The following is a 22,169-nucleotide window of genomic DNA, read 5'->3' on the forward strand; positions in this document are numbered from 1 at the left end:
ACCCGAGCTTGAAGGATTGACCGCCCACAGGGGCGAGTGGGGAATCTTTTTATATATACCACACTGCTGCTTACTTCTCATTGCTTTGGGCAATGAAACAGGAAATGTCTGTTGTTTCACGCCTCTAAACCCACTTACAGCGACATGTAAGGCAACAGTGGCAAGTTCAGAAAAAAGGACGACTTCCTCTCACCTCACACTCACTTCTGTTACTGTTTGAGTTGTCCGTTTCCTGTAAATCAATTTATGATGAAACCAGAAGATTTTACAGCGGTTTAATGGAATAATCTACATTAGTAAAGCTCAGTTTTATCAATTAAGATTAAAAAAAGTCAATTTTTTAGTTACAAATTTCATTGTTGTGTGAGAGAGTGCATGGATTAACTGATGTGAACATCTGCTTATGGTGAGTATGACACCGCTATTTGTCAACTGATAGTTGAAGCTATGAGGCTAAGCTAGATGAAAATGCATTTATTTTATATTTGAAGCAATTTAATGATTTTGTGCAGCAGCAGCAGTTTGAACCCATCAGAATGGTGTATTTCCATGATGGAGCATCTGTGAGAATAACTATTATTGGTGGCAAAGCTCCCAGCAAACACAACAAGCAGACGAGGAGCAGACAAAGGAAACAAAATGACATGTAATCTGCTCATTTTGTCTCTTTCACTACTCAGCTCACATCTGTATGATAAAACGATTCTTATTACTTAGTTTTATAAAAATCTCCTTAATTTGTTTCTGAAGCAGCAGGAAAATACAAACATGTCAAAGCATGCTGTAGACAGAGTTTATTAAGGTGTGATAAAAGGAAGGAAGCGGAGAGAAGAAGAAGTTTTAAAGTCTTTGTTTTCTTCACAGTTCTCGGCGTCTCGTGTGCTTCTTCTTCTTTCTCTTCACACAAAGTCGTAGAAGTTTTCAGACGTGTCACAGCTGGATGTGAGGATGGGACCCACTTTCCTCTGTGAGCTGGGCCTATTCTGTCAGTGCATCACTTCTTCCTTTGATTCATTGACTGATGAACATGTTTTAGTAAAATGACAGAGTTTCAGTCATTTGCAGCATTTCAGTTCATGTTTTGTTCTCAACATGGTTGTTTGTAGACTGGATTAGATTAGATTAGATTAGCAGCCTCTGGTAACACCAGGTGTGTTTGATTGATGCCATGTTTGAGTGAGTCTTCAGTTTGATGATGTGTGAAGTTTCTTCCTTTATTGCAGTTCTCTGTACGCTCCTCTGCAGCGGACACGCTCAAGGTGACTGAACAGTTTGCACTTTCATTTATTTAGTAAATATTCATCTTAATGCATCAATCTTAAACACTTTCCATTTCTGTTTTTATTTCTCAATATATTTATAAGTTTATGAACATGTCAGAACAGATTTTGATTTGTAAAGTACATAAAAGTGTTTTAGATCAATGATGTTGTGTTTGTGTTGGATTCTAGATGCTGTGCTAACTGTTGAATCCAGCTCGACAACTTACATCGGAGAGACTGTTAGCTTCAAATGTGACATGAAGGAAGGAAAACACACTGACTGGGAATACAAACTCATGAAGGATGGTCGAGCCTTTATCCCGTACAACAGATACAAAAATTACAGAAAACAAATGAAGTCTACATCTGATACTGGTAAATACCAGTGCTCTGGTCATATGAAGAAATCACATTATACAAAGAACAGTAATACTGTCTCCCTGACTGTGCTGGGTAAGTCCTCAGTGACCATGACCAATAAATATAATATACTTAATATAATAATTCAAATATTCATCTAAATTATAAAACAGAGTGTACACTTAATTAATGTGTTCATGGAAGGAGCTTTGAAAAAAAAAATCTTTAGCCAGGACCTGTGTTCTTATTACTTGATAATAGATCATATGTATACATATTTTATTTTCCCTAACAGCAGGTAAACCCAGGGCCACACTGACTCCAGGATCAACTATCATACCAGTAGGGGGCAGTGTGACTCTGGCCTGCTCTGTGGGGAGCTCTGCTGGCTGGAAATATGAGTGGTTCAGACATGACCCAAACTCTGAAGTTCAAATGAGAACAGATGATCAACAAAACGGAGTAATCAGAGTATCTCAAGGAGGAATCTACCGCTGCAGAGGAAGAAGAGGAAACCCAGTTTACTACACTGATAAAAGTGGTGATGTCATCATTGAGATAACCTGTGAGTTGAAAAGTTTTCTTTGAAATGGGCAGTGGTGTGAACAAGTGTTTGCCCCCCTCCAGATTTCCTACTTTTTGTATGTTTGTCACACTTAAATGTTTCAGATCATAAATCAAGTTTAGTGTAATATTAGAAACAGATAACACAAGTAAACGGAAAATAAAGATTCTAATCGAAAGGTTTTATAGTTAAAGGAGGAAAAATCCACACCTACCTGGCCTTGTGTGGAAAAAGCCCCCACCTTGTTAAATAATATTATTAACTGTGATCAACCACATTTTTTTATTACAACGCTGAGTTTAGTTTCACTCCCATATCAAGGCCTTATATACTGCCTTGATATTACTACCAGACCTGCTGAAGGTCGGTCTGTCAGGCCTCAGTTGCCTCAGTTAAGGTCAGTGTTCCTGTCTCCACCCTTAGAAAGAGACTAGTCAGAAATGGCCTGCATGGCAGATTTCTAAGACAACAACAACAAAAAGAGGAAAATTAAGGCTCGTCTCAGTTTTGCCAGAAAAATGTTTAATGATCCCCAAGACTATTAGGAAAATACTTTGAGAAAATAGTTGAACTAATTGGAAGGTGTGTGTCCTATTACATTTGGCTTAAAAGTAACACAGCATTTCAGAAATGGAACACCAACAGTAAACTACGGTGGCGTTAGTGGGATGGTCCAGGTCTGTTTTGCTGCCCCAGGACCTGAAAGACTTGCTTTGGTAAATGGAGCCATGAATTCTGCTGTTTATAAAAACATCATGAAGGAGAATGTCCAGCCATGCGTTCATGACCTCAAGTTGGAGCACACTTGGGTTCTGCAGCAGGACAACGATCCAGATCACACCAGTAATCTCTGGCTGTCTGGCTCAGCATGTTTTCCCTTCCTTCTGTTGCTCATAGGGGGTTATATGGTTGTTGGGGTTTTCTCTGTTTACTTTGTATTATTGTAGAGTCTTCACCTTACAATATAAAGCACCTTGAGGCAAATGTTATTGTGATTTGGTGCTGTATGAATAAAATAAAATTGAACTGAGGTCCACCTCTGAATGGGTTAAGAAAAGCAAAATGAAGAGTCTGGAATGACTGAATCTGGTTGTTGCTGCCAAGGACGCCCTAACCAGTTATTAGGTTTAGGTGGCGATCGCTTTTTCACACAAGGTTTGGATTTTTTTTATACTTAATGATAAAGAAGTACATTTAGAAACTGCATTTTGTGTTTAGTTTTGTTATCTATGTTTAACATTTAAATTTGTTTGATGATCTGAAACATTTAAGTCAAAAATACAAGACATAGGAAATCAGGAAGGGGGAAGACACTTTTTACACTACTGTACATTCACTCGTCACTATCAACCAACTCAATATTAAATTATTTCTGTTGATTTTATGTTTGTTTGTTTGTATCTCAACTGTAAATATGTGTAAATGTGACAGGTTGAATGACTATTGCATATAAAACTGTTCAGTTAATACTAATTCATATCAGTTGATATAAGGACGAAAATAATGTAAATATGGTAAGAAAATGGTTAAGAGTTTATTATTTTTCATGTTATATTAATGGCTTTCATGTTACTTAAGAGAACTACAATCTATACATCAGTGATCGGCTAGTAAGCCTTTTCTGGGATCGATTAGTAGTGTCTCTATTCTCCACTAGGGGGCTTTCGCGCGTTCTCCTCACTGCAATAAACTACTGCATGAGAGACGCAAGTCATAATCACTCTCGTGATTCTTTTCCTCCTGTTTTCAGGTAAAAGTGTTTAAAAGTTGATATATTTCCAATGTGTACCCTGTTAAGATATTTAAGAGGTAATCCTTCATTGTTTTGTAAGCTTTAGAAGCATTATATTACAGTTTTGTGCACATATACGTGGCGGTTTTGAGCCTCAGTTTTGTACTGTGTAATGGCCATTAAGATAACGGCAGGAGCTAAAAACGCCGCGATTGTCAGCCATTTTGTCAGGAAACCTGCTCAAGTATATGTATAGTAAGCACTTTAGTATTTCTGTTTATTGTTTAGTGTTTTTCTTCCACCATGTGACATTTAGCAGTACAGAATGTGAAACGTTCCTGCTCATTTTGACTGCAATAAACTACTGCATGAGAGACGCAAGTCATAATCACTCTCGTGATTCTTTTCCCCCTGTTTTCAGGGGTGTAACATTTGGAGGCACCGCTGGGATAGCTGCTTAGATGTCCGGTGTCCACAATCTGCACATCGTAGTCCAAGCCAGCTAAATCCCCCCACTACAACCCAGGCATACTGCAGTGAGGAAAGTGTTGCTGTCGAGGCGAACTGGTAGCTGTATTTTAGCCCATGTTTCCTGAGGCCAGCCAGAGATCATCAGGGGCTGCAAAAACGACTCAGCTCAGCGTCACCTGTACATGCAAAATTCTTCCTGCCTACTGCCACAATGTCTTCGGTGGAAGAGCTGCGAGAAGAGGTTGTGCGTGAAATGCACACTCTGTCCAAAGATCAACTAGTGTCAATCTGCGAGTTCCTTGGCATTGCAGAAAAAATAGATGTTAGCAGAAAAACACGACTGTCACTGCTAACACACATCCAAATACACATTGAGAGAGAAGGTATAACAGTACTTGAGGATGAAGGAATGTCAGAACTGTTGTTGCTTAATGATAAGATTGCTGAAGTAATGAAAGAGACAATTGTTGAGACTGAACCAAATGCAAATGAAGAGGGTGATTCAGGACACAGAGAGCAACCAAACACTGCAACCTCACTGGTAACAGAGACAGCTAATGCAGTTAACACAGCGGTTGTTTCTCACTCCCAAGGTAATCGCTTTGTCTCTAACTCATCTGTGTCAAGTACCCCCCAACGACCAAGCCCTTACTGGCAGAAAGATTTCAAAATATCAGGCCAGATTGGCGAACCAGGTCAAAAAGATAAACTGACATTTTCCAGTCTTGCTCACCAGATCGAAAATGGACTGAGCAGAGGCTACTCAGAGCTTGACATTGTAGATGCTGTCATCAAAGCTATCTTGCCAGGCCTACAACTACGCAGCTATTTGGAGGGAAAAGCTCAACTCACCCTTCCAACTCTACGCCGCATACTGCGCTCCCATTTCCAGGAGAAGAGCGCCACCGAACTGTATAAACAACTTGCCTCCGAGGTACAGACCCCAAAAGAGACTGCTCAAAGCTTCCTGATGAGAGTTTTAGATCTAAAGCAGAAAGTCTTATTTGCTTCCCAAGAATCTGAGTCAAGACTCAAATACGACCCAGCTTTAGTCCAGCGTATGTGTTTGCACACCATACTCACAGGCTTCCAGAGTGACAGTGTCAGGATAGATATGCAGCCACTCCTGTTAGACTCTAAGACACCTGATGAACTCCTGTTAGAGAGGTTAAATATGGCTTGCAGTGCAGTCAGATGATGTGTCACCAGCTAAGAACCTTGTGAAAGAAGTTAAAGCTAAGATACCACCCGAGCTTTTAACTGAGTTAGCGGAGCTTAAGACAGGTGTAGCCTCCCTGAAAGGTCTCAGTGCAGAGATAGCTCAGATTAAAGAGACTCTACAGCAGCCGGTGGCTGGTCCTCAGTTAGGGCTGCTCAATTAATCGAATTTTAATCACGATTACGATCTGGGCTTTCAACGATCATTAAAAATGACTGAGCCGATTATTAGCCCCTCCCTCGTGCTTTACTCTTGCGCTGCTCCGTTTGACAAATCGAGCGCACCTCTCTGCATTTCGAACACGTGTCACAACAATTAAGAGCAGCGGTCTCCAACCTTTTTTGCGCCACTGACCGGTTTATGCCCGACAATATTTTCACGGACCGGCCTTTAAGGTGTCGTGGATAAATACAACAAAATAAAACTAGTACCGGTACCGAAAAAAAGAAGATTTATTCATAACACAGGTGAAAAGACCCAGGAAAACCGAGTAAACGATAACAAAATAACGCTGAAAACCGATAAAAACCCTGAAAACCACACATTTCACACCTGAGCCTCAACGCTCGCGCCCCGGTACCAAACGACTCACGGACCGGTACCGGTCCGAGGCCCGGGGGTTGGGGGCCGCTGATTAAGAGGACCTGAGGGAAGCTCGGAAAGCTAAGCAGAAGTTATTTGGAGAGGAGAGTGACTGCTGTTGGTTGAAAAGAGAGGTAAAAAACTTCAGTGGTGTGGAAACATTATGGGTTCAGTCAGACGTGGATCAAGTAGACACAGTGTGTAAACTTTGCTACAGTGTCGTAGCTGCACCACAGAGCAACACTGCAAAGTTCACTAAACATAGATGTTTACATTTTTCATTTATTTCTTAGATTGCAAACATTTGCACTGTTATCAGTATTTGCACTATTTTATATTATTTTTTGACAATCTTTAAAGTCATTATTCAACACATTGTTATTGTTAAATAAATATCGTCAAATAATCGAGATCTCAATTTCAGTGAAAATAATCGTGATTATCATTTTTGCCATAATCGAGCAGCCCTATCCTCAGTCATATGCCCCACCACCAGTTATGCAGTATGATAGGGACCAGCAGTATTATAGCTTCCAGGGCCCCCGTCAAAGACCGCCACCCCCTCAGTATCCTGTACAGCACTACACAGGTAGTCCAGCCCGCCGTGAGAGGAGGTGCCACATCTGCCAGCAGAATGGAGTCAACGAGCGCTGCACCCACTGCTACCTCTGTGGGAGTAGAGAACACTTTCAGGCTGGATGTAGAAGCAGAGGTATGAGACCATATAAAGAGAAACATTTAAACCAGCAATGGTTACCACCGAGGGACGAGTGTTAACCATGCCCATCATCCACAAGTCCCAACATTGCTCCAACTGTAAACAAGAAAAGTCAGGCATGAGACAGTGTTCAGCATGTAAAAACGCACTTTATTGTTCAAGAACATGCCAGAAACAACACTGGAGAAAACATAAGAGACAATGTACTGGCTTAAAGACTAAGAAAGAAAATGAGACTGTCCAGGTACCACTGTCGCCAGCTCATGTAAATTCCCCTCACAAAGTCACATCTCTGGTGGGCAGGCAGTGTCTGGTTGAGTGTTTCCTGGACGGCCACAGGCTTCAAGCTCTATGGGACTCAGGCTCACAGGTATCAATCATCGATGAGAAGTGGAAAAAGGAATATCTGCCACACACAGAGCTGAGAGATGTAGCAGATATTATGGACACATCTGAACTCACCCTGACCGCAGCAAATGGGACCAACATGCCATATCTTGGGTGGGTTGAGACAACCTTCCAACTTGTTTCCGGAACTGAACAAACTGAGAAACTGACAATCCCCATGTTAGTAATGAAAGGCTTTCAGCTCACATGCCCTATTATAGGCTACAATGTAATTGAATACATTGTGAATAAGACTGACCAAGCTAAACTGTACAGCACAGTGAGAAAAGCATTTCCCAGCCTCAAAAGACACAAGGTGAAAGCTTTTATACAGGCTGTTAGTGCAGATGCAGTTGACGAGTACAAAGTGATGACAAAGAAAGACTGTATTACTGTACCAAAAAAAAGCCACATGCATGTTGAGGGTCGTATAGCAGCAGGGCCATTTAAACAATATATGGTCATGATATTTGAGCCAGATTTAAACCCCCAGTGGCCAGACAATCTTGAGTTTTTTGACACTTTGGTTAAAGTTAAGAAGGGTACTTTACCTGTCATAACACTAGGTGTCTCTAACCCAACTGACCATGAAATTGTCATTCCAGGCCGTACATTAGTTGGCTCGGTTCAGACTATTACAGCTGTTTTACCTGCCCAGGTGTTTGAAAAAGCCACATCTGTAGCTACTGTTAACCAGACAAATACACAAGCCCAGTGTAGCGCTAGCGAAGAGTGGGACCCACCTGTAGATCTTAGCCACCTGGGTGAAGAGCAGAGAGTATTAGCAAAACAGATGCTCAGAGAGGAATGCCAGTCTTTCTCTAAAACAGACAATGATATACAGTGGGGCAAAAAAGTATTTAGTCAGCCACCGATTGTGCAAGTTCCCCCACTTAAAATGATGACAGAGGTCAGTAATTTGCACCAGAGGTACACTTCAACTGTGAGAGACAGAATGTGAAAAAAAAATCCATGAATCCACATGGTAGGATTTGTAAAGAATTTATTCGTAAACTAGGGTGGAAAATAAGTATTTGGTCAATAACAAAAATACAACTCAGTACTTTGTAACATAACCTTTGTTGGCAATAACAGAGGTCAAACGTTTACTATAGGTCTTTACCAGGTTTGCACACACAGTAGCTGGTATTTTGGCCCATTCCTCCATGCAGATCTTCTCGAGAGCAGTGATGTTTTGGGGCTGTCGCCGAGCAACACGGACTTTCAACTCCCGCCACAGATTTTCTATGGGGTTGAGGTCTGGAGACTGGCTAGGCCACTCCAGGACTTTCAAATGCTTCTTACGGAGCCACTCCTTTGTTGCCCGGGCGGTGTGTTTTGGATCATTGTCATGTTGGAAGACCCAGCCTCGTTTCATCTTCAAAGTTCTCACTGATGGAAGGAGGTTTTGGCTCAAAATCTCACGATACATGGCCCCATTCATTCTGTCCTTAACACGGATCAGTCGTCCTGTCCCCTTGGCAGAAAAACAGCCCCATAGCATGATGTTTCCACCCCCATGCTTCACAGTAGGTATGGTGTTCTTGGGATGCAACTCAGTATTCTTCTTCCTCCAAACACGACGAGTTGAGTTTATACCAAAAAGTTCTACTTTGGTTTCATCTGACCACATGACATTCTCCCAATCCTCTGCTGTATCATCCATGTGCTCTCTGGCAAACTTCAGACGGGCCTGGACATGCACTGGCTTCAGCAGCGGAACACGTCTGGCACTGCGGGATTTGATTCCCTGCCGTTGTAGTGTGTTACTGATGGTGACCTTTGTTACTTTGGTCCCAGCTCTCTGCAGGTCATTCACCAGGTCCCCCCGTGTGGTTCTGGGATTTTTGCTCACCGTTCTCATGATCATTTTGACCCCACGGGATGAGATCTTGCGTGGAGCCCCAGATCGTGGGAGATTATCAGTGGTCTTGTATGTCTTCCATTTTCTGATGATTGCTCCCACAGTTGATTTTTTCACACCAAGCTGCTTGCCTATTGTAGATTCACTCTTCCCAGTCTGGTGCAGGTCTACAATACTTTTCCTGGTGTCCTTCGAAAGCTCTTTGGTCTTGGCCATGGCGGAGTTTGGAGTCTGACTGTTTGTGGCTGTGGACAGGTGTCTTTTATACAGATGATGAGTTCAAACAGGTGCCATTCATACAGGTAACGAGTGGGGGACAGAAAAGCTTCTTACAGAAGACGTTACAGGTCTGTGAGAGCCAGAGATTTTCCTTATTTGAGGTGACCAAATACTTATTTTCCACCCTAATTTACGAATAAATTCTTTACAAATCCTACCATGTGAATTCATGGATTTTTTTTTCACATTCTGTCTCTCACAGTTGAAGTGTACCTCTGGTGCAAATTACTGACCTCTGTCATCATTTTAAGTGGGGGAACTTGCACAATCGGTGGCTGACTAAATACTTTTTTGCCCCACTGTAGGCTGTATTGAAAAACTGAAAATGACCATATCACTCAAAGACAACGAACCAGTCAAACGAACATACCTGTCTGTGCCACGGCCGCTCTACCAAGAGATGAAAAGTTACCTGCATGATTTAATAGCACAAGGCTGGGTTAGGAAGTCAGACTCGTCATACTCCTCACCAGTTGTTTGTGTTAGAAAAAAAGATGGTACTTTAAGACTGTGCATAGACTACAGAGACCTGAATCGGAAAACCCATCCTGATCGCCAGCCCATCCCACGCGTCCAGGACATTATGGACAGTTTGGGTGGAAACTCCTGGTTTTCGCTTTTAGATCAGGGGAAAGCGTACCACCAGGGGTTCATGTCAGAAGAAAGTCGTCCACTCACTGCTTTTGTGACCCCCTGGGGATTATATGAGTGGATTCGCATCCCCTTTGGACTTATGAATGCCCCTGCAGTATTTCAGCGCTGTATGGAAGAGTGCCTGGATGGGCTTCGCGACAACATCTGCATCCCCTATCTGGATGACACATTAGTTTACAGCAAAACGTTCAAAGATCACGTGGAGGACGTGAGAAAAGTGCTCCAGAGATTGAGAGGCTTTGGTATAAAGCTTAAGCCAAGTAAGTGTGACATGTTTAAGTCTGAGGTGCGCTATTTGGGCAGAATAGTGTCTGCAGAAGGCAGTAAAGTGGATCCTGCAGATTTTGAAGCAGTCAAAGCACTCAAAGGTATAAAACCACAAAATGTTGGTCAGCTCAGAAAAATGTTAGGTCTTCTCTCCTACTACAGACAATACATAAAAGACTTCTCCAGAAAAGCAGGTTGTTTGTATGAACTGTTAAAAGCTGACAAAACCACAGAGAACTCAGACACCACAAAAGGGACAAGGGCAAGACCAAAGAGAGCCAGTCAAGTTGTGCCCTCCTCAAAACAAATCGTGTGGACTGACCAGCATCAACGTGCGCTTGAGGAACTAATAGACTGTTTGCTCCACCCACCAGTGCTGGGGTTCCCAGATTTCACACAGCCGTTCATCGTACACACAGACGCCTCACACAAAGGGCTAGGCGCAGTGTTGTACCAGAGACAAGATGGTAAGCTGCGAGTTATTGCTTATGGCTCCCGTACTCTAACAGCGGCTGGAAAACTAGAATTTTTAGCATTGAAGTGGGCTATCACTGACAAATTCAGAGACTATTTGTACTATGCCCCAACATTTACTGTCTATAGCGATAACAACCCGCTAACGTACATTCTGTCAACAGCCAAACTGAATGCCACCACATCAAGATGGGTCGCTGAGCTCGCTGATTTTCACTTCACCATTAAGTACAAACCAGGGAAGGAAAACAGTGATGCAGATGCTTTATCAAGAATGCCACTTGATGTTGAAACCTTGATGAGAGACTGCTCTGAGGAAGTGCCACCGGACACTATTGCAGCTGCTATCCAGGCCATTGAGGTACAGAAAGACACACCTGCCGCATGGACACTCTCAGCTGCAGCAATGTCAGTCACAGCAGAAGGTGAGCCAGCAGAAGCATCATTCACACCCATACCAAAAGAACAGCTTAATGAAGCGCAAAAGTCTGATCCTGTTATAAGCCCTGTATTACAGTGTAAACAGACAGATTCAAAACCACTGCCCAAAGAGCTAAGAACATTTGACCCTAAGACAAAATGTTTGTTCAGAGAGTGGGGCAAGTTAAGACTAGATAACAATGGCATCTTGTACAGACTCACTTCTGCCCGGAAACAGCTAGTCCTGCCAGATCAGTTCAAAAAGACTGTACTTGAAGAGCTGCACAATAATATGGGCCATCAAGGTGTTGATCGCACAGTGTCTTTGATACGTGAACGCTTCTTTTGGCCACACATGCAGGCAGACATCGAGCATTATGTGACCAACGTTTGTTCCTGTGTAAAGCAGAAAAAGCCCAGCCATGAAACAAGAGCTCCTTTAACAAACATCGTAACTACGCAGCCCTTTGAGCTTGTGTGTATAGACTTTCTCCATCTTGAAAAATGCAAAGGCGGTTATGAATATATTCTAGTGATAACTGACCACTTCACACGTTTTGCCCAAGCCTATGCCACCACCTCAAAGTCAGGCAAAACTGCTGCAAACCTGATATTCAATGACTATGCCCTAAAGTTTGGCTTCCCCTGTCGCATTCACCATGACCAAGGAGGTGAATTTGAAAATCAGCTATTCAGTCAGCTCAAGAAACTTTGTGGCATGGCCGGTTCTAGGACAACACCCTATCACCCAATGGGGAACGGTCAAGTTGAACGTATGAACAGGACATTGTTGCAAATGCTTAGAACGCTAACTGAAACACAAAAGTCAAACTGGAAGGAATCTATCAACAAGTTAATGTATGCATATAATTGCACACGTTGTGAAGTCACTGGCTACTCCCCATTTTACCTACTGTTTGGACGGTCACCCAGGCTACCAGTAGATATGCTCTTTGGACTGTACTCAGAAACAGATTTTAGTGACCACAGAGACTATGTTGAAAAATGGAGAAAGGGCATGGAACAAGCATACTCTATAGCAAATGAGAATGCAAAGAAAGCTGCTGAAAAGGGCAAAAGACACTACGACACAAAAGTAAGGAGTTCTGTGTTACAACCTGGTGAGAGAGTTCTGGTCAAAAACCTGACACCTAGAGGAGGCCCAGGGAAACTGAGAGACTATTGGGAGGACACTGTTCACACAGTAGTCAGACAAATGGGGCCTGACCTCCCTATCTATGAGGTAAGACCGGAGAGAGGCAGAGGGTACTCTAGAGTGCTTCACAGAAACTTGCTTATGTCATGTGACCACTTACCTTTTGAAAAAGTGCCTGAAAAAGATAATCGTACAAGACATGAACAGAAAAAGACTGATAAACCTGTTGCTGTTGTGCCAGACTCTGATGATGAGGGCAGTGTTGATGAATACCGCTGTCATTACGCACCACCTCAACCTGTGTCCCAGCCATCAGAACAAGAACTTCTCACAGCAACGTCTCAGCCCGCAGCTTCAGTCCCTGCTCTTGCACCAACACCAGAGCCTCTTGCTGGAGACCATCTGGAGGCGCCTGACCCAGTTGCCGTGGAGACAACTTGTGAGGAGGCAGAGCCCACTGCAGGTGACATACCTGCCCCTCCTCCACCTGTTGTACTCGAGAGACTTGAGGAGGAGACACCTCAGCGGCCACAGCGAGAGAGACACCCGCCAAGACGGATGACGTATGACCAACTGGGCACCCCATCTTGCTACAGTGTTCAGCCAGCACCGCAACTGCTTCCTGTGTACCCGGGCCTGGTTCCATGGTTTCCAGCTGTGCAGTCATACTGCACCCAGGTTTGTATGGACTCCAGCAAATGTAAGTTGACACTTTTCCACTGATGACTTGAGAACTGTACTTAAAGACTGTCATCAAGAAAAAGACATGAACTTTTCCCCATCTGTGGATTATAACCATAGACAGTAGACTTTGTGAAGACTCACATATGGACTGGTTATAGACTTTGTCTTCAGTCACCAGTGATGAACTGTGGTGAAATAGGTGTTAAACCCACAGAGTTAAGGACATTGGTTCACTCTACTGTTGATGTCCTGACTACAAGAGAATATAGACTGAAAAGCATCTTGTTGGTATAATGTCGGGACGACATTTTTTGAGTGGGGGAGAGTGTGACAGGTTGAATGACTATTGCATATAAAACTGTTCAGTTAATACTAATTCATATCAGTTGATATAAGGACGAAAATAATGTAAATATGGTAAGAAAATGGTTAAGAGTTTATTATTTTTCATGTTATATTAAAGGCTTTCATGTTACTTAAGAGAACTACAATCTATACATCAGTGATCGGCTAGTAAGCCTTTTCTGGGATCGATTAGTAGTGTCTCTATTCTCCACTAGGGGGCTTTCGCGCGTTCTCCTCACTGCAATAAACTACTGCATGAGAGACGCAAGTCATAATCACTCTCGTGATTCTTTCCCCCCTGTTTTCAGGTAAAAGTGTTTAAAAGTTGATATATTTCCAATGTGTACCCTGTTAAGATATTTAAGAGGTAATCCTTCATTGTTTTGTAAGCTTTAGAAGCATTATATTACAGTTTTGTGCACATATACGTGGCGGTTTTGAGCCTCAGTTTTGTACTGTGTAATGGCCATTAAGATAACGGCAGGAGCTAAAAACGCCGCGATTGTCAGCCATTTTGTCAGGAAACCTGCTCAAGTATATGTATAGTAAGCACTTTAGTATTTCGGTTTATTATTTAGTGTTTTTCTTCCACCATGTGACATTTAGCAGTACAGAATGTGAAACGTTCCTGCTCATTTTGACTGCAATAAACTACTGCATGAGAGACGCAAGTCATAATCACTCTCGTGATTCTTTTCCCCCTGTTTTCAGGGGTGTAACATAAACAGTTTCCAATAAGGTTGTTGTTAAAGGACGACCCAGCTGGCCTCAGATATTCAGCGGTGAGACGATCAGTCTGACATGTGAGGTGCAGGAAGGAGGTGAAACCACTGAGTGGGAGTATAGATGGAGAGGACCCAAGCAGACCACACAGTGGACTCACAATAATTACTGGATATTCAATGTTTCTGAGTCCAGCAGTGGAGACTACACGTGTAAGAGTCGACGCAGAGATGACTCATATTCTTCAACAGAGTGGAGTGAAGCCTTCAACTTGTCAGCATCAAGTAAGTCATGTTTGTTGTTGAGCTTCATTTTACAAACATAACAATGATCAGCACAGGATTAAGTAAATGGTCTAGAAAGCAAATCATATTGGTTTCTTTTGAGATATAGAGATTTTGTGAGGCCTGAGGCCTGTGAGGCCAACACTGATCTCCCTTTCAGGTCTGCCATTCACAGGAGGAGCCATAGGAGTTAAATGCAATGTGTGTCAAGAGGGGATCAAGGGTGGAGACCCTGACAGTAACATCCCCAGCTCCTAGCTATCATTGCTGGCTGTTGTGTTAAGGAGTATCCACTCTCTTAGAGGCAAAGTCAAAGGCAAATGACTTAGGTATCCAGTTCCCAGTTGCTGAAACTAGCAATTACCTCCCTGGTGTGGAAGGAGGAAGAGCTAGTGCACGAGTTTGACAGATTGACAGAGCTACAGTTGGGCTCACCTCAATCTGGAACAAGTCTCCTGGAGAAACTCTTGGGTTCTCTTTGGCAAGAGTTGCCAGACAGGGGTGGATGTCCTAGTACCCTCGGCTTGTTGCATGTGTTTGTGTTTTTTACCAGCGAAAGAGAGGATTGCTTTCCACTGGGTTTGTCATGATATGCGGAGGCAGATTGTGTGGATTCTCTTAGGTGAGGACCCAAATGCAGACCACAAAAGACAAAAACGGGAAGTAACAGAAAGTGTACCATTTATTAACTAATCACCAGTCAGTTGTAATTTGCATCAGCTAACAGGGGAGGGTGCTAGATATGTCTGGTAAACCTAAACATATAGTCAGAGTATTGCTCTTGATGTTGCAGAGCTGTCTTGGAACCTGCCTGTTTAGTTGATCTATTTTTCTTTAGAAGTCAGCTTTCATTGTTATTCAAATGGCAAATTCACTTGAGTTGATTGAAGTTAACAGTTCATGTTTCTAATTTACAACAGCTGTGCCCAGTCCTGAAAGCTCTTCATTTCTTATTTTGATGATCATTGGAATAATTTCTGGAGTCATATTTATATTCTTGCTGCTCTTGTTCTATTGCTACAGAAAATCCAGAGGTGAGCATTTTTGTTCCTCTGATAAAAGATTTTACTCTTTAAATATTTAAGTACACAGAATCAGCATACAGGCATGGGAAGCTGTTCACAACAATGTATAAAAATCAACCATACAAAGGCAAATGTCTTATTTCAATTTTTTTTTTTTTGTTTTAAAGGTTCTACTGATGACCAGAGGGTCAGTCAGGTAGAAGATCAACAGCAAGTATACTCCTCACTTCTTCATGATTAGCACTCTCTCTGGTTCAAATATAGACTCTATTCTGAAGCAATTTGCAAGACTGTACTTTAACATCTGCTGCGGTTTTAACACTGTTGAATTAAATGAAGCTACAACAATATCAACATTTAATATAAATGCTACTTGCATGAATACTTATGCTTAAATTAGGCTCACAGAAATGAGAAGACTAATTTTCTTTGACCTGCAGGTGACCGTTGTGTCTATGAGTCCATCAGATGGTCTAAAAACACTGAAAATGGTACAGTATAAACTTTACTTTACACACAGTTTGTGGAAGCTGTGTGGTTATAAAAGAACTGTAATTACAACTATAATATTGTAATTATAGGTCACCAGAAGGTGACGATGTCTGTGTTTCAGCTCTTATGAACAAGAGGCGTGAATACACAAAATAAGAGAAATGAAATATACAAACAAGCAAAAGTAAACATTATTTATACAGTAATAGCAGAGTTTATCTATCAATCATTTAATTTTCTTCTACTTATCCAGGTCTGGGTCACGGTAGAAGCAGCCAAAGCAGAGAAGCCCACACCTCCCTCTCCCCACCCACCTCCTCCAGTTTATCTGCAGGAATGCTGAGGTGCTCGCAGGCCAGCCGAGACACTTAATCTCTCGAGTGTATTCTGGGTCTGCCCTGGGTTTCATCTTCGTCAACCCCAAAGGAACCAAATTAAGGGACTAGTCTAGCCTACCCGGGATAGGCTTCCCAGGACCCCACCCTGGAATCAAATCTGGGAACGGTGCTCAAGGAAGCATCTGGTGACTGGGCGCAACCTGAAGAGGAGACATGGGCCTGTGGGGCCACCACCCGCATGAGACATCATGGGAGTGGGGTGTAATGTGGGGCATAATGTGTGTTGGGCGGTGATCTGATCCGTGGCCTTTGGGGCATAACAGTGTTTTCATTTGATCAACTTGAGGCAGCTGGTGACAAAATGTAGTCTTATCCAGGATATTGGTCACGTAGCCAAATACTATACCATAAATTATTATAACTACTTTATGCTGCACTGAAGCCACATTTCAACTTAGATAAGCATTTAGCAAACCACAAACTTTCTTAGCCATCAAGCTTAAACGTTACTCTTACCAATGGGTCTAAGGATGGCTAAAAGTAGGTGGCAAGGAGGGAGTCCACAATAGAGGTTTGCTTAAATAAAATATTATAAAATATAAATTAGATTTACTTATAAATTAAGCATTAATACATTAAACATAAATTAAGCATAAAAACCACTAATAGGTTAATGCCAGCTGGAGTGGAAGAGAGAGTGAATATTTTGGTCTGGAAAATGAGCTGATGATGCCAGCCAATCATCAATAAGACCAGACAAGGACTTAACAATGGGAAGTGAACTGCATTAACCTGATTATCAAACATGATAATTACTGAGTTTCATTATGACTTTTGATTGTTTTATAATCATCATTTTAAAGCTTTTAAAGCAGTAAAATGAATACTTATGTTTCAACTGTTTTTTGAACACGGTTTTAAATTTTCCAGCTTTGGGAAGTTAAAATGATAGATTTATAGTATAGTACACACTAAAAACTGCTGGGTTAAAAATAACCTAATTTGGACCCAGCGAACCCTGGCTGGTTTCAACTCAACAGGGTTGGGTTATTGGTTTGATCCAGCACACTGGGTTAGGCTAACTACCCAAAAATTGGGTTAATTGATTAGTGTTTAAAGTTAAGATTACAAAAAATTGTGTTGAAACTCAAAAGGGTTATATTACCATTCAGATTTGAGTTAAAACTAAATATTTGTTTCCCCTAAATTCAGCATATAAAAAATGGGTTAAAGACAATTAAAGATAATGATAAAAGTAAATATAACTACTTTTATTGCCACATTATACATAAAATATGTAGACAATGAAATTCGTACAAAATATATCAAACAATGAAAGTATAATAGAAGCAAAACATTTTTTTTTATAAAGCAAAAGTATATTACTACAAATCAGTCTTGGGTTAGAACTACCGGGCTCTGTTTTAGAACAAATTACATGTAAAAACTTCAATCATTAAACCAGAGGTGATTTGGGATTTTTTAAGAAAGTTATAACTTGGAAACCCAACAAAAGTTATTACTTATTATTTGATTATTTATCACAATTATTAATTATTAACGGATTTTAGTTCAATTATCTCAAGATAGTTAAAAACTCTCCTCCTCTCAGAATAGACCAAATACTCTAGATAAACAGATTTTAAAAATCACAAATGTAAATCAATAGAATAAAACAAAAAAATATTGAAAGCTTATCTGTATAAATATGTTTTCAGATAAAAAAAAAAATAGTTAGTGGAGTCTATACAGTAGAAAGAAGGTGAAAGAAAATTCTGCGATCTTTGTGCCACTGCCTGAAAAGCAGTAACCTCTGACCTTAAGAGCTAAGATCTCCAGAAGAATGATTTTTGAGCAGTCAGCTCAGAGATGGTGAGCTGTAGTGCCCTAAGAGTTAAAGCCAGGATATAAAAGCAAAACCTAAATTTTACTGGCAACCAATGAAGAGAAGCCAAATCTGCAGCGTTTTGCACAGTCTAAAGTTACAAGTCTGCTACAATAGAAAGAAAATACAATCAAATACAAACTCAAGTCAGAAGATGCGATCATTCTGTGGGTTCATGATAGAAATGAAGGTAAATTGATGTAAATATTCCTTTATTGAATGAGAAAATCATGACGTGTCATAACTCTCTTTGGTCTGATGGAAAAGACCTTAGAGCTGTAAATAGGACAGTTTTTAATGGGTCTAACAGGGCAGAGATGAGATGCTACAAAAACAACATACTTATAAAATATTATTTGATAACGTCGATTAACTTACCTCTGAATATATATGGCATATAAACATCTACAGCAGCAACAAACACAAATCTAGCAGTAATATTTATCCATTTATCCAACATAACTGAGAAAATGCTGACAGCAGTTACTTGGGCTGTCTGCTATTATTTGAAAAAAATAGTCCACCTCTACTGGATGCCAGCTGATTACCCTGAATATCCAAGTTGCTATGGCTATTGTTAAGAGGCCATGAGTGATACAGAGCAGTGTATGCTGATAGGATTCTCATCTTAGGGATGGCTGTTCCTTTTTTTTTTGACATTCATGAAACTGGCTCAGTGTGGTGCTGGTTTCAATCATTATGCAGCTGCACTGTGTCAGGTTTCCTGGGTAGTTGAACCAGCGTTTTCAGTTTTGTCATGTTCAGCTTATTTTCCACATCCATGTTTTTCACTTCCAGTTTTCTGTGCCAGCCTGTCTACCAGTGTATTATGTTCCAGTTCATTCCATGCATCATTAGTTAGACTAAGTTCAGCCGTGTACTCACCTGTTTCCAATTGACGTCATCATTCAGCCTGTGTATTTAAGTTCCTCAGGTTCACCAGTTCATTGTCGTGTCATTGATGTTGTCACTGCTGTCTATTCCTCGTGTTTGCCTTCCAGTTCAGTCAGCCAGCCAGTCAGTCAGTCAGTCAGCCAGTCAGTCAGCCAGCCAGCCATCTATCTTCCCTGTTCTGTTCATCCTGCCATTGCAATAAACACCCTTAATCATCACTAGTCCAGCGTTTGGGTCTCCTCTACTCCACATCCACACAGCAACTCCTGACACACTGTTTATTAAGCTGAGGACGTCTGCAGTCAGCTGAGGCTGAAGAAGTCAATTCAAGCAGGGAAAGTTTCTCACACTGAAAATGCTGCATCCAGATGAACAGAGTCAACTTTCTTGGATAAAGATGAAAGTAAAAATATAAAAAAAAAAAACATGACAGAGTGTATCTGTAATAGTACAGACATGATGGACATTCAGTTTGTTTATTTCTGATGACCTCTGTGTTTTGATTATAATCTCTGAAATTCATTGAGAAGCAGATGAGTCGATGCTCTGGAGATAAAGTGCTCTTTGATTGAAGTTTAATTTCTGCTTCATTTTCTCAGGTCATTTATTTTAATCATTCCTCCTGGTTGAAACTCACTTCCACCTGCAAGCTCCATAAAGAGCAGTTGATGTTATCACATGTGACTCTGTTTCAGTCACATCCCAGCAACAAATTAAAGTCATTATGTTTTAATTTAAATTAATATAAAAAGTCAAAAAAGAACAAATGATACAAGAATCCAAAATGTAGTTTGATTTCATCATAAATAAAATAGATACATTAGGGTGTTTAAATTACACAGAGAGACAGAGTTTACACACTGTATGTCTTTGTCTGCTCAGCTGTTTGCAGATTTACCTCCATGTCATGGAGCTAAACTAGACAATAAAGTGCTGTGTACTCTTTTCTGTCAGGATAAAGTATAAGACAGTCTGTACACTGAAGTCCAGCCTGAGCTCTGAGGAAAAGCAGCAACAACACAAACAGCTTAAAGTGCACAAAAATCTGGAGACTGGTTCATGTAATAATTAAATAAATTCCCCTAGGGATCAATATAGTATTCTGATTCTGGTTCATGTAGGCTTCATTAAAGAAGTGAAACTGGCTGATAGACTGAAAAGACCATGAGATGTGGATGAGGGCATCTAATTAAAAACAGACTCTTAAAACGATCCCACCAGTTCACACTGAGTGAACAGGTCATCACAGTGTTGTCTTCAGTGCAGCAGTACTGCTCCTGCAGATATTTCCTGTCAGATTTCTGTCCTGTAGACCCATCACTCAGACAGGCATCAAGGTGCACGGTGGCTTTAAACCTGGAAGAGAGGAGCACCAGGGACAGAGCCAAGCAGACGACAGAGAACGGGACACTTTCTCTCTCTCCTGGGAGGATGAACAGGATGACGATGTGGTTTCTTCCTGGTGGGCCATATTTTGTTGAGAGAGACTTAAATTCTTCCCACGCACCATCATATGGTCACAGAGGGCTAACGATGGTGTTTGGGATCATGCGTCCTCCAGCTTTCTTCAGTGGGTTCCAGTAGTCTGGCAGGTTCAGGGGTTGATGTTCGTCAAAAAGAATTCCACTGTGGGAAACAAACGGTAGTGAAAGTCTTCAGTGGCCTCATGTGGCCTCATTTTTTCCTGTTGCAATGCCATAGGTTACATCAGGTGTGGTGGCACAGTTCCAGGGAGAGTACAGGACCAGGTCAGTGATGGTGGGCAGAGGCAGCAAACACTTGGCTTGCTGGGATCATGGAGTCTCTGATTGCTCCATGTTTGGGGTCTTGACATCCTGGTCCATGTTTCCACTTCTTCATAAAAGATAAGACACATAATTTGATCTCCTCCTCTGTAAGTGTTACCACTATAAGCAGGAGTCTACCTCACAGTCATAACTGCATTCAAGGCGATGTGAACATGCAGGGAGTCATTTTAAAATATAATAATTTATTTCAGTTCTCTGTTTAAGAACAATGTTCCTCAAAGTCCCAGTGGAGATGATCTGAGGACCACACGATCTCTCAACTCCACAAGGTTAGAGGCCTGTTTCCAGGACGATCAGGCACCACCGTGTCGATTGCAGACATCAGCCAAAGGATCCCACTTTACTGACACCAGATGGTTACACAAATCTGAAATAAATCCATTTTCACGCAAACAGGTTTTCTTTGTGAGGATTTAGTTTACCTTTACAAACAGGTCAAACAACATTACCGAGCACAGCAGCAGTCTGCCTGGTTTTAGACCAAGAAGAATAACAAGAATAATTTTTAGACACAAGTTATTTACCCACCATGGTCACAGAACACAGACCATCAAACTTGTACAGCAACATGTGGTATATGTGAACGATTACATGGAGACAGAATATGACATTATGGAACTTTTGAATTCATTAAGATCATCCCGACACAGAGAAGTAGAAGAATCTTAAATCTTCCATCACACACCTGGCAGGAGACTTACAGCAGTGACGGTGTTTACACAACAGCTGAGAGTTCCTGTAAACCAGCTGATTTACTGTCAGCTGTTCAGCTCACATGTAGAGCTCTGAGACACAGTGTGCTGGTTCTGCTTCTTCTAATTTTCTAACCACTCTCTTGTGACATTTTGCAGTGATCTGTGGCTAAAAGAGTTCCTGCTGCAGAAACCTCGAAACCTAATAAAACCCCAAAGTGTTGATGAAAGCAACTTAAACACACAGTCATACAGAACTTTTAATACTATACTTTTCCTCTCACACACACTCACACTCTGCTGGTTTGTCTACATCATCTGTGTTTTATTCTGTGTTTAACCTCTTAACATTTTTTTAATATTATAGTGTAACCGAACCACGGCAGACCTGACGACATGTACATGCTTTGCAGCAGACTTTACACACACGCGGTTGCTGTACAAACACAGTCGGCTGCTGCTCCACAGCTCACAGCCTGACGCACACCATCCACAATCACAACAGTTGGCTACGTGTGATTGCAGATGCCTCTCAGGTGTGTCGGCCTCCCCTGCAGCGGCACCGCAGACCACACCCCGCCACATTTTG

General features: G+C 41.5%; 1 protein-coding gene across 1 annotated transcript; it reads left to right on the forward strand.

Annotated features, from left to right (window-relative positions):
• The first annotated feature begins 327 nt into the window (after window positions 1–327).
• On the forward strand, window positions 328–19,298 carry LOC120718412 (Fc receptor-like protein 5). Its single transcript, XM_040006971.1, has 9 exons — window positions 328–406; window positions 865–985; window positions 1,224–1,259; window positions 1,452–1,715; window positions 1,918–2,187; window positions 14,168–14,446; window positions 15,639–15,707; window positions 15,912–15,962; window positions 16,217–19,298. The coding sequence occupies exons 2-9, from the start codon at window positions 949–951 to the stop codon at window positions 16,333–16,335; spliced, it is 1,125 nt and encodes a 374-aa protein (XP_039862905.1). The 5' UTR covers window positions 328–406; window positions 865–948; the 3' UTR covers window positions 16,336–19,298.
• Window positions 19,299–22,169: the final 2,871 nt, after the last annotated feature.

This window comes from Simochromis diagramma, unplaced genomic scaffold (assembly GCF_900408965.1).
Source record: "Simochromis diagramma unplaced genomic scaffold, fSimDia1.1 OVJJ01000141.1, whole genome shotgun sequence".
NCBI classification, from domain to species: Eukaryota; Metazoa; Chordata; class Actinopteri; order Cichliformes; family Cichlidae; genus Simochromis; species Simochromis diagramma.